Source organism: Papio anubis, chromosome 17 (assembly GCF_008728515.1).
Source record: "Papio anubis isolate 15944 chromosome 17, Panubis1.0, whole genome shotgun sequence".
NCBI classification, from domain to species: Eukaryota; Metazoa; Chordata; class Mammalia; order Primates; family Cercopithecidae; genus Papio; species Papio anubis.
In genome coordinates, this window is record NC_044992.1 from 29,640,735 (window position 1) to 29,658,460 (window position 17,726).

Consider the following 17,726-nt stretch of genomic DNA (forward strand, 5'->3'; position numbering starts at 1 on the left):
ACTTTACCTAGAAAGTATTCTAGGCCAGAATTAAATAACAAGGCTGGTTGATTTCTGATATATATATATATATATACACACACACACACACACACACACACACACACATATATATATACACACACACACACTTCTATAATGATTTATGATATTTGAATCAGATGTACACATACGTAGTTGTTACTCTTCTGGAGACAAAGCTATTTAAGTATCATTTAATTTTAATTTTATGTTAATACTATTAAGCTTTATAAAAAGCTCGTTTTTAAGAGATTATTGGCTAATTTTACTGCTAATCAGAAGGACTGCCACAATTATTTTTCAAACATTATCTTCTCAGGAATGACTATATTTTTCTACCTGGAAACAAGGATACCATTGTTATATCTGGCCCAGGGGAATCTTTAGACTTTCTGTAACATTTCTTCCTGGGAATCTAGAGGGGAAAGAAGGATGTTTTTTCTTATTTGGTTAATAGCTGAAATCTAGGGTTTCAACTGGGGTTCAAATCTAGGGTTTACCATAGTGGAGTATTGAGACAATATTTATTTTATTTAATTTTTCTGAGACAGAGTCTCACTCTGTTACCCAGGCTGGAGTGTAGTGGCACAATCTCGGCTCACTGCAACCTCCACCTCCTGAGTTCAAGCGATTCTTGTGCCTTGGCCTCCTGAGTAGCTGGGATTACAGGCACGCACTACTACGCCCAGCTAATTCTTGTATATTTAACAAAGACAGGGTTTTGCCATGTTGGCCAGGCTGGTCTCGAACTCCTGACCTCAAGTGATCTGCATGCCTCACAGGCGTGAGCCACCATGCCTGGTGAAGACAATATTTAGAGAGTACAGATAAATGTCAGAAAAGAATAATAGTCATAAACACTTATATTAGCATACAAATAATATACTGTTAATTCAGTATTCTAAGAATTTTACATGTATTTACTCATATAATACAACAGCCCTATGAGGATAGGTATTATTATTTTCTCCATTTTGTAGCTCAGGAAGTTGAGGCACAGAGAGATTACGGCATTCAGAGACAAAATTCTTAGGTTTCACTAAATGCTTCAAATGCCAAATAGTGTCCACTGAAATTGTTCTCCTTTTGATGTAAGGCTTAAGCCTGTCTTTGTATCTTCTAGAAACTCATCCTATCAGAAACATCTATTTTTGATGTCCTACCAAACTTCTTCTATCACAGCAACCAAGTAGTGAGGATGGCAGCTCTGGAGGTGAGTATTTATGGTAATGGGACATGACCTTTTGCTTTGTTTCTAGCAAAACCATGTCAGTTCTAGTTCTCTGGCCTTAAGGTTGGTTCTTAAGGGTAGTTAGTCTCTTCTACTCTGAAACAGTATGTGCTTACTCAGATACTTTACTCAAGTGTTTCATCTGAACTCATCACCAGCTTCTAGGTTCCAATCACAGGAAAACAGCTGCCAGCATTTTTCAGTAGTTTCTGTTTTCCAGGTATTTGAATTCTCCCATTTCATGAGTTAGGATTCCTTGTAACACAAAAAGTGAAAATATATGGCTGATCAGAGCATGTGTCATCTTACCATTGTGTGATTTGGGCCAAATTAAAATGGATTTTAGTTATGTTTTGGATTGTCAAGCAGCTCTTTCGAAATACTTCCTCAAAGGAAAGAAAGTAATAGCATTTAATGAACTGTGTTTTAGGTATTTTATTTTTCTCATTTAATCCTACAGTTACTTTAGGAAGTAAGAAGAAAGTGAGACTCTGAGAGGTTAAGTGATTTGTCCAAAATCACACAGATAATAAGTGGAAGAGTTTGCATTTGAACTCAAGCTAATCTGACTCCAAAGACTTCTGTTTCCACTACAGCACACTACCTCATTAAGCACAAAAATTGCAGGCCCTGAATACCACTGTAAGGTTGCCAAATAGATGTTTTTTGAAGATGGGGAAAAAGAGTGTTTTAGATGATTTTATGTAATGTAACATCACGGTAGTCTGTTGCTAGCTCCTTTGTGTTACTTTTTATTTGTATTTTGTGGTAGAATGTAAATTATCCTACTCAGTAAATGCCAAAAGTTTTAAAACATTTAAGTGTTTTGTAGTGTTTTCATGTCATCTAATGAGAAGCTTTCTTATATACTTCCCGTGCCATAGAATCTCAGGTAGCATTTTATGTGCATGGCAAATTTGCTGTGAAATGTGTGAGGTTGCACTGACAGTTTTTGCGGAGATGTAGCCTATTGCTGTTTCTTTTTTTAATTTAAATTTATTTTTATTTTGTTTTATTGCTGTTCCTTTAACTCTTGAGTCAAGTTCATGTATTTGAGATATTACATGTCCAATTATGTCTTACTGTTTATACCTTACTGCTTTTGATCAGGGTTTGCTGAAAACTGATTTTGAGTGGGTGGGGAAGTCGGGGAAGACACAAAACAAAGACATGAGATAGTAAAAGAGTTGAACTGTGATTGCTTGTGTCTTCTATTTTCACTCCGTAAGTGGCTCAAAATCAGCACCTCTCATTTTCCTCACTGCTTAATCTTCTCTTGAAATGATCATGCTTAATAGATTAATAGTTGTAGTTCTAGATGCTGTCTTTTGCTAAAGATTAAACCTTCTCCAGGGTTTAGGTTAGTGTGAAAGAAGGTTTACAGTACACATAGGTATCCAGCAGAGGCCGCCTAGTTTTGTTTTCATTAGTAGTCATGGGTGTAGTATTAAGACTCCAGCTTTATTAATTAAAGCAAGATATGTATGTATACAGAGGGCCTTGGGACTTCTCTCCCCACAGAGCACCTTCTGCCTCAGATACCTCGTTTCAAGACTCTTTTTCTGAGCTATTTTCTTAATTTCTGTTTTTGAAATTTATTTACTGAGGATTACTTTTGAACCAGGTGTATGTTCGAAGGGCTTATATTGCCTACGAACTTAACAGCGTACAACACCGCCAGCTTAAGGACAACACCTGTGTGGTGGAATTCCAGTTCATGCTGCCCACATCTCATCCAAACAGGTGAGTTTGAGGTGGTATGTGCACCTGAGCCAGCCAGAGGTATACCATGAGAATCAAGGGGAGTAATGTGTATGACAATTCCATGTTTTTTAAATTAGAAATGTAGGGCAAAAAATGAACAATATGACCATAAGAGAAGAGCCTTTTGGTGCTCACTTCTTTGATCTAAAGAGACAAATTATGGTCTAAGTAAGATGAAAGTTTAGGATTACTCCATTCATTCTTGCTTGTATTATGTCACTGAGGAAATAGTTTCTTTTTTAAAAAAATAGAAAGAATTTACTAGCATTTTACTTACTAGAACTTTGCCAGAAAAATCACTCTTTTTTTAACAATTTAAATCGGCAATTAGACCAAGAAAATATTTTGGGTGGAATGCTTTTCTTTTCTGTATGTTTGCTATGGGTTGAGGTTATACCTAAGCCAGTTTCATTGTCGCCCTAAAACAGACAACCTGAATTTAGCAATCAGTTTTTAAAAATTATATTTCAGAACCAAACTTCTTAATCTCAAATAAATTACTGAATTAAGACATAATTACATTATTTGTCCCTTCCTGTGTCTTTTAAAAAATAAAATGTACATATGGACATTTTTGTGTCAGAATTGCTTTTGTTTTAAAATGAAAATATCTTACAGACTCATCTTTTAAGAAGTATTCTAAGGCAATGAAAATCTATGAATTCCACCCACACAGAGGTTCATCCCCTCCTGTACTTTCATTCTTTTTAGTAATACCACAGAAAATATAAATACCACAGCCAGTCTTAACCTACCCCTCTCCATTTCTTCTTTATGGCCTTTGGTTCTTCACTTGGTATTACAAAGTACTGTGTCTTTGGGGAACCTTAGTTATAGACACCAGAAATGGTTTTGTTCTAAATTGCCACTTCACCCAAAGCAATAGAAGCCCTTTCTGGAGACAAAGAAGTCTGTGCTGAGACTTTTGGCCACTGGATGCCACTGTTGATCCAGCAGAGGTCTGCAGATGAGCAGAGGCATCTTCAGAAAAAGTACCTCTCTTCTTTGTCTCAGAATATCCTTTCACTTCTCTACCTCAAAAATACCTTACGGCTGGCAGAGAAAAGCATATATCCTTGATTTAGCAAGCATCTCTCGGTACATTTTTGCCTCCATGGATTTCAGAATCTCATTTTCTAGAAACGAATGGTTGTCTTTCAGTGAGCGGCGAAGTACTCATGGCACACATGGGCACAGCACTCAGTCTTCTTTCTTTTCCTGCATTCCTTGAATAATTGTAGAGAACTACACTCTATACTTAATGCTCTTTGTAATTCTCAGGGCAGTTCTCCTTTTCTTTCTGTTTTCTCCTGCTTCCCTTTGGGCAGTGATTTGTAGTCGGGCTGCAGGGCCACTTCTGATTTCCTTCCCTCCTCATCACTCTCCTTGTCTTTCTTAATTGTTCTCCCTGTACTACTTTTTTTTATTTGAGGATATGTCCAGTTTGGTGAGGGAATGTTGGCTGAAAAATGAGAGGAATTCTTCTTGACTGCTTTGTTAAGAAATCTTATTCACCTTTCTATGTCAAGAGTGTGAATCTTGGTTAGTTCAATGTGGTTACAAAACTTGTACGCCTGTCCCTCCCAACATCTGGACATGCCTGTGGATAAAGATCAGACTTGAACATAACAGTAATCCTGTAATCTCCCTGAAGTCTCCCTTGGTTGTCAGTGTAATTCTAAACCTGCTGGATTGTTATTGTTATTGTCATCATTATTATTGGTGTAACTGTGAAGGTGGAGATAATTGCAAAATAAAAAGGAAAAATAAAATCATCTTTGTGAAAACCAGAAAAATGTTAAAATTGCTTTAATTTTTTTTTGTATCTAAAGTTCTTTTGTTTAGGATCAAATGATCAGGTTTGATCATAAAATGATATATTCAGTTTCAGAGTATAGCTTGTTCAGTTATTGCAGATTTACTACTTGAATTTAGTTTTATAAGATTATATACATAATATATATAATGATATATATAATATAAATGAATATATGTATTTTTCCCCCAAATGTTTTTGTTATAATTTGGATTTATAGCCTTATTGTGACACCATCTGGTGTACTGCAATTGAATTCTGACACTAGCCATCTTAAGTTAGATCAGATGCCACAGGCTAAGTAAGGGCTCAGTCTACCACCAAATTGTCCCTACTTCAGATGGGGCCATAAATGGGGTGCCCCACCCACTTGCACTTCTGACCAACTGGCTACAAATTTGAGGGTCCCCTCAGTTTTCTCGGTTTGATAATTCCCTCAGAACAACTCACAGAGTTCAAGCACTACAGTTTTATTGTCAGGATCAGCAAAAAGCACGAGACGCTTAGGGTGAAGTGTGGGACAGTCTCAAACACAGAGCTTCCCTGTTCATTCCCTGTGGAATCAGAGTGTATCAACTCTCTCAGCACATCCATGTGTTCACCAACCAAGAAGCTCCATTGACCTTCAGTGTCCAGAGTATTTTAAAATCAGGGCTTCATTACGTAGGCATGCTTGATTAAATCGTAGCCTACGTGATTAAACTCAATCTCCCCTCCCAGAGGTCCGGCTGGCTGAAAGCCCTCAACCCTCTAATCATCTAGTTGGTCTTTCTAGTGACCAGCTCCCCTCCTGAGTCATCTCATCTCTTAGCATAAACTCAGATGTGATCCAGTGACACTCCTGTTACTTGGGAAATCTTAAGGATTTAGTCTCTCTTCCAGGAACCAGAGACAATGGCCAAAGTCTTTATTATACAATAGGCCTGCTCATCTTAAACAGACATCTAAGCTGTTTTAGACTTAGCTAGTTTTGAGCCAAGTACTTTTCTAACTTTTTTCTAACTCCAGTACTTTTTTTTTTTTTCTGTTATTGTTTTGATCAAGCAGGCAAAAAGCATATTGTTTCTCATTCTACAGAAAGAAGTTACAGAGGGCTACCAGTATTTGTTCTACTCCCAGTCCTGTAAGGCTCAATTATGTCCACTAACCTCTAGATTAATGATTCTCAGAATTATCTGAGGGGCAATTTGAAAATACACATATTGGGGTCCTGACTTTCAAGACCTGATTCATTTTGGATTAGAGTCCTGGTGACCACTTTGAAAAGCTCCTCTGAACTCTGATGAACATCTGTAATTGACAGTCACTACTTCTAAACTAGTACTGCCAAATAGAAATATAATACAAGCCACGTTATTTAGAAGTTTCTATTGGCCACATTTAGAAGAGTAAAAAGAAACAGATAAAATTAATTCAAATAGCATCTTATTTAACCTATTGTATCCAAAATGCCATTTCAATATGTAATAACAATTGTTAATATTTTTTCTTTTATTCATACTGTATCTTTGAAATTTAGCATGTATTCTATACTTACAGCATGTCTCAATATAAACTAGCCATATTTCAAATACTACCCTAGCTGCATGTGGCTAGCGGCTGCTATATTAGTTCAACTTAGACCAAAAATTAATTAGGACAGTCACACTGACCACTCTTTTTTTTTTTTTTTTTTGTTACTGGTAGTGCCCTTGGAGAGAAGAAAAATTGTTATTCTTATGTTGCTTATTCTTAGTAGTTACAGGAATTATCCACACTTGATATTATAGATGTTATACAATATTTTATGCATGCTTTAAAAATTAGTGAGAATAAAGAAAAGGTATATGAATCATACATATTTTACTTATCAGTGCAAAACAGAATTTTATATTTTTCCCAACTGAGGTTAACAAGCCAATTTTTTTTTTTTTTTCTCCCGTAGAGATGGGGTCTTGCCATGTTACCAGGCTGGTCTCAAAATAATTCTCCTGCTTCGGCCTCTCAAGTAGCTGGGACTATAGGCATGTGCTGCCATACCTAGTGCAGACCAAAAATTCTTGGGGGAGAAAACAGGTTTTTTTTTTTTTCGAGAAGAGGTCTCAGCTCTGTCTCTCTGTCGCCCAGGCTGGAGTGCAGTGGCACGATATGGGCTCACTGCAAGCTCCGCCTTCCGGGTTCAAACGATTCTCCTGCCTCAGCCTCCCAAGTAGCTAGGACTACATGTGCCCACCACCACATCTGGCAAATTTTTTGTATTTTTAATAGAGATGGGTTTTCACCGTGTTAGCCAAGATGGTCTTGATCTCCTGACCTTGTGATCCTCCTGCCTCGGCCTCCCAAAGTGCTGGGATTACAGGCATGAGCCACGGTATTTTGGTTAACCAATTTTTTGTGTTTTCTTTCCTTGCACTTGGTCTTCACATTCCTAGCTGGGTGTTTTTGAAGTAGACAAAATTTGTCCAGCACATCATTGAAAGTGTCTTAATAAGCTGTAATATCAAAGCAAGACTGCAATCTCATTGTGTATGGAATTCCATTCCTGCAGCTTTTTTTTTTTTTTGAGATGGAGTTTCACTCTTTTTGCTCAGGCTGGAGTGCAGTGGCGCAATCTTGGCTCCTTGGCTCACCGCAACCTCTGCCTTCTGAGTTCAAGCGATTCTTCTGCCTCAGCCTCCCGATTAGTTGGGGTTACAGCATGCGCCACCACACTCGGCTAATTTTGCATTTTTAGTAGAGACGGTGTTTCTCCGTGTTGGTCAGGCTGGTCTCCAACTCCTGACCACAGGTGATCTACCTGCCTCGGCCTCCCAAAGTGGTGGAATTACAGGTGTAAGCCACTGCGCCCGGCCTTATTTGTTTCTTAACTCCTCTTACTATAATTCCCAGTCATGTAGTTTGTTTTTTGACTGTGATTTAGCTTCCATAGGTTGGGGTGAAACATGGCACTCTGTCTGCAAACTGGCAGCAGAGTTTTGTTTTTTGTTTTTTGTTTTTCCCAGGAAAATCCCTTGGTTACTGTTGGGATTAAAGACCTGTGTCTTATTAGGACCTATTTTGATTTTTGGAGAAGTAGGCAAAATATATTGCAAATGACTAGGGGAGCCTCTAAAAAGGAGAAGACAGCCGTTTTTAGCACACTTGAACAGTTGCTGTGTAGTAACATAGTTGGTACATTTTTATTTTTGTTTTAATTCATCATAGGACTTTGCATTGTTTGACATGTGGTTACTCTTTTTTGGTATAATTTGACTATTTTTTTTTCTAGTAATCCATAATTTTTTTAAAAAGCAGATGACTGAATAGTTTATTCCTAGTCTGTGTGACTTCCTGTTTCATCCTTCTTGCTAGGTGTGCGTCAGTCGAGGTATATCGTCTCCTTTTTGATCTTCTACCCAATACTTCTAAATTTTTTTCTGGGGACTGTAGTTCCAACTTATTTGGCATCTGTAGGTCTTATTCACCAGAGGATCCAGTTATTAGAGCTTCACTCAGGGAAGCTCCTGGTTTGTATTTACCCTTCTAAAATTTCCTTCACTTGAAGAGCAGCTAAAGAGATTTTTCTGAGTTAAGCATAGTTAGAAATATATATATACACACACACACATATATATATATGTAACATGTGTATGTTGTATGTGTTTCCTTTTTTACCTTCTTAGCATTTAAAGGCTATGTGATTCTTTTTGAGGGGAGGGTTTTTTTTTTTTTTTTTTTAATATGTCATTGTTTTAACTGACTTGTGTTCTTGAAAGAGAAGTGACTATCCCAAGTTGTTTTTGTGGTGCAGGAATATTCAGGGCAACTGGTCTATACTAAGGGAGGATTTTGTTATTATGCAGACTTCTAGAACCTAATTCTCTCATTGAAGCGTCTGTGAGCCCAGCCCTTTAGTGAGTTTTACATGAATTAACCCTGGAGTTCAAACTATATCATTCAATGTTCCTTTTTCTCCTTCTTCCCCTGGTGAGTCGTAGGGTTTAGAGCCCAAGTTTTGTATATGTCTGTCTTTTTTCCTATTCAGAAACTTAAGTATCACTCACTGGTGCTGGAGATGGGAAAGCTTGTTACACTGAAGCATCATCCTGAATGTCTGTATTTTGCACAATTCATTAAATCATTTGACCTTCAGGATTTCACTAAGCTTTGGGCATATTAAGTACCTCAGAATAATCTGGAAACAAATTCTTCAGTCAACCAGTATTTGATCTTTTAAAATATAGCTATATTTATATAAACATATGTATAGTATATTATCCCATAAATTGTGCCTATGCATATGTCTCTATATAATATAATATGACATTCTGGGAGTACACCATTTAAAACTCCAAATGATTTTTATAATTAATATACACTAGTGAACATGACTAATCTTTTTAACCTTTAATCTGAGATTCAAATAAGAAGCATCACATTTGATGCAGGAGATGGAAGTATACTTTGTTGTACGTTTCTGTACATATATAATGGGTGAGGACCTATTGGTGTTTATTTCCACCTGTTTCGTAGATGGAAATCCATGCTTAAGTCGGATTCCATTGCACCTTCTCTGCTATTTGCTACTTGTGAATTTGGTCTTCTGTGTTATAATGTTTTAATTCAAATACTTCCCTTTTCTCATGTCTTACATCCAGAAGAGGTCGGCTGTATTTTCCCCTGATAGCATGTGTTTTGGTCATGGCTGAATTTAGGCTGCTTGGCATCCATCCTCAATGTTCAGCTGTCAGTGGGTGGCCTCTGGACTTTCTTTTTATTCGTAAGGAAGGTTAGAAATCAGGAGCCTTCCATATGACTAATTGGTAGCCAACTGCCATTCTCAAGAATTCTGATAATCTAACACTCAGAGATTAGACCTTTCTTTGGATAGTACTGAGATACTCGGAAGTCATCCAGCTTGCAGCATTTTTTCAGCAGCAGTGGGAGCCCTTGTAGTTAGCAAGCCAGAATGAGCTATAAATACATGAAATCTTACAATGCTTGCTTCCTTCATTCAGGGTAGTCTGCTGATAAGATGCAAGTATCTGGCAGAAGAGAAGATTCTCAGCAGGTTTAAGTGCTTACCAAAGTGCTTTCCTGTATCCATGGCTCAGCTTCTAGTCTCTGCTGTGTTATTTTGGCACTTCTAGACTTGTAATATTGGAGAGTCGAGTTTAAAACTCTCAATATATCATTAGGGTAGCCCAAGGTCCCTTCTTGTCAAGGAAGACTAGCTGAGTCCAGGGGGAAGGAAAATCAGAATCCAGGACACCTGTAAATCCCTGTAGTTTTGTGCTGTGGGTTCGTAGCTAATTATACGGCAGGCAACAGTAATATGCTGTAGCTCTGTTGGTGTACTTGTTTCAGAAAGAGCAAAATCTTCCAGCAGAGCAAAGAAGGGGCTTTGGAGGGGCTGCAAATAAATGAAGCAACGATCATTTTATTGTAAACTAAAGCTCTGCAACAGAATCAGGGCATCTGAACTGCAAGGAGGTGGTGGGGGAGATGCCAGTAGAAATACATGGTTCAGATGTGTTTTACAGCTCTTGATTTGGATTTTCCTACAGAAATATAGTCACGCAAAGAGACCACCACTGGTCACAGCCAGTCAAATTGCTCTTTCTCCTATGGTACTGCTGTTAGTGGCTGCTAGTAGGTTATTCAGCCGACCTCTTCTGATTCTGCTTTGCTGCCTGATTTCAAAAGAGTTGCCCTATACTGTCTTTCAGTCACAGCTTGATGTAACTACTGCTTGTTTGCATGCATCCCCATCATTTTCATATAGGCTCTTTTTTTTTCTTCTTCAAGTTTGGAAGCAAAAGAATCAGGAGCATTTTTATATGATAAAAGATTTATGTAGGGCCAGCTAGAATCAAGCCAAATGAAATTCAGCTGGAAGGGGTGGTAAAAAGGCTCACAGAACTTGTGGCTGCCAGAGAAGTCAGTGTTCCTTAAATTAAAGAGGGTTCAGCTAGCAGGCGGCGCTCAACTTTGCATTCATATTGAATCAGGCTCTCCAGCCATTCTGGGCAGGCAGAGCAATAAAATCAGAGGTGACTTAGTGCCAGGAACCTCAGAATTCACAGGATTTCTCTTGTCTTTCTCTAAAATCTATATTGATGTGGAATGCTAACTTGGAGGGCGGAGATGAGAAAATGCCAGGTCTAGATTGTGGTTTATGACACCATATTGAACAATGTCATTGGAAAGCATCCTCTTTGGTTTTTTGGTTATCATATCTGTAAAATGGAGCTAACCTACTAGAAAGAAAGTAGTTCTAATATTTATCAAATGTTGTAAATGAAGATTCACTATAATAAGTGTTTTGAATAGCCCAAACAGCAGATGATAAGAAGTGAATTTATATCCCATTTATGTATTTGAAAATACACTTGATTGCCTTTGAGCAATTTTACTTTTTTTTTTTTTTGAGACAGTATCTTACTTTGTCACCCAGGCTGGAGTGCAATGGCATGATCTTGGCTAACTGCAACCTCTGCCTCCTGGCTCAAGCAATCCTCCCACCTCAGCCTTCTGAGTAGCTGGGATTACAGGCATGCTATGTGCCACCACACCTGGCTAACTTTTGTATTTGTGTGTATGTGTGTGTGTGTGTAGAGATGGATTTTGGAGATGTTGCCCAGGCTGGTCTTAAACTCCTGGGCTCAAGTGATCCACCCACCTCAGTCTCCCAAAGTGCTGGGATTACAGGAATGAGCCACTGCGCCCAGCCTAATTTAACTATTTTTGCATGATGAGTATGCAGTGGAATGTGACAAATTTTATTTTCAGCTACATAAATGGAATATTTGACTCCTATACAATCTCCTCCCTTAGTTGTGTGTGTGGTTTTTTCTGTTTTTGTACAGAGTGTGGTGTATCACAGTGGTATGTGATACACCACATTTGTCATATTCTTAAATTGACCATATAGCCCTTGTATAGGATGAAAAATACGTAGTGGCCAGATTTGGTGGCTCACACCTATAATCCTAGCACTTCGGGAGGCTGAGGTAGGAGGATCACTTGAGCTCAGGAGTTCAAGACTAGCCTGGGTAACATGGTGGGACCTTATCTCTATTTCTTAAAAAAAGAAAACATGTAAATGATCATTATGGACATGACTAAGTATTTACCTGTTAATAGACAGTTTATCTTTCCTTCCTTCCTTGCTTATCTCCCTTACATCCCCACAGATTCTTCTTCTACCAAAGTGGAGAAGCTGGCTCTAAACCTACTTACATGACTGATTTGGGACCATTCCTTTAAAAATTAGAGATGTTGGGAATTTTTGCTTTTTACCCCATACTGTATAGATGGTGCATAATTCTTATAACAAAGCAGCAGGGGGCTCTCTGTAGGAGCTTGAGAGTTGCTGATGGAGAAAGCCTGGCTTTTTGTTGTTCTTTTCAATTCAGGCCTTTTTCTACTGAAAACGTGGCCCTCATCCTGTGAAGACTCCCAAAGGGATTAGAATGTAGCTACAGGAGCAGTTAGATTATTTTATTAGATTAGGAAATTTGTTAACAGTTGAGAGAGATTATACTGGTTTCTAAACTCTAGAAACCTGGATGAATGGAACCTGAGGTTTCTTTGGTTGTAGAATTCTCTTTGAACTGAGGTTCATGGTAAGAAACTGTGCAGGTGGCCCCTTTCCTTAGCATCCTTTATATCTTAAAAGGAAGACTATTCTCATTAGCATCTGCAGTTAGTTTTCTGTTCAACTGTACCTCCCTCTGTTCTAGAACCTGTGCATATTTTTTCTGTATTGATGAGGCCCAAGTGCATTATAACTAAGGATCTCTTGTAAAAATAAAACCCATTCTCCTGAGTGAGAGGCTCAAGGAATCCAAACAGCAAAGGTTCAGGTTTCTGCACTCGGAGGTTGCTCTTGCTGCCTTATGAATTCACTCTGTGATACAAGTTTGATGTAAAGAGCATTTCTACTCACAAATCACATGAGGTATACAGTTTGTGTGCAGTGATATGTCACAGCTTTTTATTTATATGGCCTGCTCAGTCTATTCTGCTCCTTCCACTGCCATGGAAAGTGCATCATTTTCCTCCCTCTATCTTCTTTCCCACATATCATCAGCATCACCCACCATGTTCTGCCCATTAAGTCCTCTGTGTGCTAGAAAACCCCAACAGTGATTAAATGCTGATAAAAGAATGTTAGAAGGTTAAGATATCAACCGATCAGCCCCCTTACAATGCCCCTAAATTGTAGGTGGTAAGTATAACTTTGCCCATTTAACATTGAAAATAAAGGTTTTTATTTGTTTGATTATTTTTCAGTTGGAGAAATCTTTTAAAAAGAGTTAGTGGCAAAGGCCAAAGAGAATGTGGGAGATGTGCCTTGTAGTTTCCTATTCTTATTGTGGTCTTTCTTTCGTGATTTTGGCACATTCTCTAGAAGGAAGTTCTAGGGTAGTCAAATTTAGGTAAGGTTTTATTTATGAAAGGCCTAGAGTTTTTAAGCTAACAGCAGTTTTTAAAATCATTATGACCCTAAACTCATTTAATTACAAAATATTAATTAATTTTAACAACTTATACTGCTCTGATCATAGAATCATTTATCATTACTTTTCTGCATGATTTTCAGTTCTTTTAAGCTCCTAGAATACAGTACCCTCCCCCCTGCTCTCCTTCATGGGAGGAAGAGTATGGATAAAAAGACTTAGAACAGGTAGCTGGGAACCCAGATTGCTGGGTACTTTTCTTTGGTGGAGAATTTGTAGGTCTGTCACATATCCTGGAAAAGCAATTAAGGTAGGAGGAGCTATGGAATCAACTTCTCTGGACCTCCTTATTACACCTTCAGTAATAGGAACAAGAAAGAAGAGTCTCTAAGAATCCCATGAAGAATTATATTTCTTGTTGGAACTTAAGTTAATATACCATATCATATAGCTTAAATTAATTTTCATTAGCCTGTGTTTTACCACTACTCTGCATTTTTTTTTTTTTTTTTTTTTTTGGTAATAGAGCTATTTTTAAAATCCATGGTAAATACATTTTGACCCTTTCCATCAACAGCTGCTGTAGTGGGGTAGGTTAGGAGCATGCCTCTTTGGAGGCATCCTGGGGGTTGAAGGGTAATGAGCACTTAATTATGTCTGCTGAATGCCAGAGCTGCCAAACTGGAGCTCCTCACGACTGGTCTGTATCTGCTCTGACAATTCTTTTATTATGGCTTTCACTAACCTATCAGTAACTAACTGTGGTTGTTTAATTACAGAGGGAACATCCCTACGCTAAACAGGTACCGTATGTTTAGTTTCTTTTCCAATTAAAAGCACCTTTATGTAACTTATAATAGTGAAACCAGGAAGAAAATAACACTTGACATGATAATGTGTTGTCTGCTAGGGAGTCCTGAGCTCCCCTTTGGACATACTAAATTATTCTTTCTGTTTGGAAAACATGTCTTCAGCTTTTCTTCAGCTGTTCAAAAAGCACTACTTGAAAAGCCTCGGTATGGAGAAACTCCTATCTAGCTGTATATGGTAGGGGGTCTGTCTGCCTTATGTTCAGCCTTGCTAGCAGCATCTTTTGCTAAGTTCTCTGTGTACTTTGGGGCTTTCAGAGGAGAAACCCTTAAGGTTACTCCTATCCTGGCAAATTATTCACAATTTTTACAATTTTTAGTTTCTCTAATTTGCTTCTCCTTTTAGAGGAGTGCAGATCCAGAAATAGCTGATCTCATGTTTTATCAGTTTGTTAGTTAATTTTCTAAAGTGTTAAAGTGTTAGAATGATAGTCAGTTTTTATTTCAGACCTGTAATAAGATTAACATTGGAAAAGTATATTTAAATTTTGATGTGTTTAGCCCTGTGTAGAGGTTTCTAGGCTAACATAACATAAGTGATATTTTAGTATTTTGGGTTTCTCCTGTCTCTTGAACCAAGCAAGGCAACACAATGCAAGTTTGAGAGGATAGCAATTCTGATTGGAATTGAATCCACAAAATGCAAAAGCAATAGTAAGTTGATGGCACGGTTTTTGCAGATAATCAGCTACATGTGGAAATATAGATTTGCATTTATTTTGTCCCTCTCCCTTTAAAATATTAAGTAATCAAAACTAATCATAGCTTTTAGATCCCAATTTGGATGTGGAGAGGAAAGGGAATGCTTTTAATTGGTCTTGTAATCTTCCCTTGGTGAGTGGGCTTGGCTCATTCCTGCCTGCCCTTAGCTGCCCTGGTTCACAAGCATAGCAGTGAGGGGAAACTTAGTCGATATTTCCCATGGGGTTCAGTTGAGTGAAAAAGGTACTTAACCCCATGGTTGCCACAAACATAGCTTCTTCAGAGGGAGTTCCCTTTAAATGTGGTCTGGAACCCTTTTATCTTTCCTGTCTAATGCCAAGCAGGTAGAAAAGATACAATGCCTCACAAACTTGCTCTTTTAGTAAATATATCTGGTGATCCTAGAAAAGAGGAGGATGATAGCACTTATGTGGTAATACAACTCTGAATCCCAGTTTCTAGTGAGCACCATGTTTAAGACTTGCTTGATGTGTGTTTCATTTGTTTGTTTCATTCATGGTATCAATGGTTTCCTCTCCCACTTTGCCTTCTACTCCTGAGTACTGTCAAAAATGATGTACCTTTTCCATAGTCATCACTCACCAAAGGAATAAAAACCTGGAGTGTCAGTCTCTATAGTCTGTGTGAGCAGCACTCCCATCCTATAAAGAATTCCATTGCCTTATAATTATGATTTGCGATAGGGTACAGTATGTACCCAGATATCAAGTCCACGTTGTCGTCTCTCTTTCCCCTGCGACACTGCAGGTGGTGTACTTCAAGGAGATATTTGGGGCAGTTCTCCAAATTCAAGTGCCATTGCCTTGCCCTGAACTTGCTTCAGATCAGTATGCTGGTAACATGTCAGGCAAGTCTTGGAGGCATCCTTTAGCTTGGTCCTTCCTAACAGGCTGTCCTGATTGAGCATTCAGAAACACTTTACAGTATTATTTATCAGTACGTACTGTTAAGGTGCACAAGAAATATAGAGATTCATTGTTTTTAGATTGAACAAATCAGTTCAGTTCTCTTCAAGCATCTCTGTTTAGCAGCTGTTTGTCATGCTTACACATACTTTGAGACCCATACTCTGCCCTTTTGTATGTTGCTGGAAATTATTAAGGGCTTTCAAAGGAGATTTTTTTTGTTTTGATATAGAAGTGCTTAACTATGAAAAGAAAAACGTGCAATTTGGGGTTGAAAAATGTCTCTCTTTTCAAAAAGGGAGAACTGTAACCCCAGTAACTATCCCTACCAACCCATTAAAGGAAAAAGTAAATTCCTCAGTAAATTTCCTTTTATAGACTGTGACCTGTTTCTGTACCCTAATGTTTTATATAATTATTTACTAAACCATTCCAGATGACTTAATTATAATTGTTGTTTTACATACATATATCTACCTATCTCTTTATTTATCTGTGAATACTTACTCTATTACAGTTCCTAGAAAACAAAATGCCTTAAGCATTGCATAGTTACAACACACTTGGCTTGCTTACTTCCTTTTAAAGGAGGGAATACTTTAGGAAGGGGGAAGATGCAGGATGGTTTTTAACCCCTATGTGCTATTCATTCATTGGACATCTTACAATGTAATTGTATTAAAACTGCCTGGAAATTCCTAACAGTCCTTAGCTTTTTATTTGAAGAAATTTTGGAGTGATGAAAATATAGTTTATATGGGGAAATTCAAAAGAAAGGGTTAACATGAATCCAGCAAAAGAACCTTATCCGTAGTGGGTAAAAAAACCAAATCTGCTCTGCAACCTGACCCTACTTCAGTGTTTTGTCCTAGTTCCTTTTCCCTACTGTTACTTTCCCAGTCCTTGCTCCTACCCTCCTTGTCTAATGAACGTGATTGAATTACCATTTAGAATGTCCTTCTCCTCCAACCTCAACCACTATGGCATGACCCATGTAGCTAGTGTCAGCGATGTGCTGTTGGACAACTCATTCACTCCACCTTGTCAGCGGATGGGCGGAATGGTCTCTTTTCGGACTTTCGAAGATTTTGTCAGGTAAGACGTTGTGGAACTATGTCTATACAAGGGGAGCTATGGACATCTGTGTTTTGGGGTCTCAGCTTTCTGCAAAATGAATAAAGGTCTCCCGAATAGCCATGAGCCAGCTAAAAAGATGTAACCCTTGCTGTATATGCTCTCAGAGAGGTATATATCCTTGCATTTCTACCTCTCGTTCAGTTTCTACAAGCCTCTACTTGTAGTATGAGCCTGGTCAGAAAAAAAGAAACAAACGAAAACCATCTTTTCCTGAGGAGCTAACAGAAGAAGCTGTCTGCTCTGTGATGAGTGAAATGTCAGGAGAAATTAAACATAACACTAGAGTGAGCCCCACAAGAGACGATACATCTTTTGATTAAATGCATTCAGCATCTATCTCTTGATGTATACTGATGCATTACCCTAGGGGGAGGGGTAATTACATTGGACTGTCACTACTCCAGTTCCAGGCACTTTCTGTTACTTTAAGACTGATGATGACAGCAGTGCTCATATCTTACATATGAGGAAAACAAAACAAAACAAAAAAGCTTTAGATCATTCTTTCTAAAAAAGAAAAAATATATATGGTTTATTAAAGTTTAAACAATCCATCCTCCTAATTTCTGCCACTTGGTGAAATTTTGCATGTCACCTCTAGCCACTGGTGATTCTATTCAGTTAACTATTGAGCCCAGGCTAAGATAGATTATTCTTTTAGACTCAGCTGGCAATGGTAGTGTTAGTTTCCTGCCACTTGGGTTTCATGGTGGGTGTTTCTCTTGTATTTTTTAGGATCTTTGATGAAGTGATGAGCTGCTTCTCTGACTCCCCACCCCAGAGTCCCACATTCCCTGAGGCAGGTCACACGTCTCTTTATGATGAAGATAAGGTATA

General features: G+C 38.1%; 1 protein-coding gene across 9 annotated transcripts in view; it reads left to right on the top strand.

Moving 5' to 3' along the window:
• The window catches only part of ACACA (acetyl-CoA carboxylase alpha), a 332,443-nt gene that overhangs the window by 192,611 nt on the left and 122,106 nt on the right, over positions 1-17,726 (top strand). For 8 of the 9 annotated variants that reach the window (XM_031657026.1, XM_021928272.2, XM_031657028.1 and 5 more), the window contains 5 exons: positions 1,145-1,234; positions 2,877-2,995; positions 14,035-14,058; positions 16,704-16,847; positions 17,625-17,721. In XM_031657026.1, coding sequence (XP_031512886.1) covers positions 1,145-1,234; positions 2,877-2,995; positions 14,035-14,058; positions 16,704-16,847; positions 17,625-17,721 — 474 coding nt within the window. The remainder of the gene's footprint in view (positions 1-1,144; positions 1,235-2,876; positions 2,996-14,034; positions 14,059-16,703; positions 16,848-17,624; positions 17,722-17,726) is intronic. The other variant, XM_031657027.1, reaches the window with a different exon arrangement.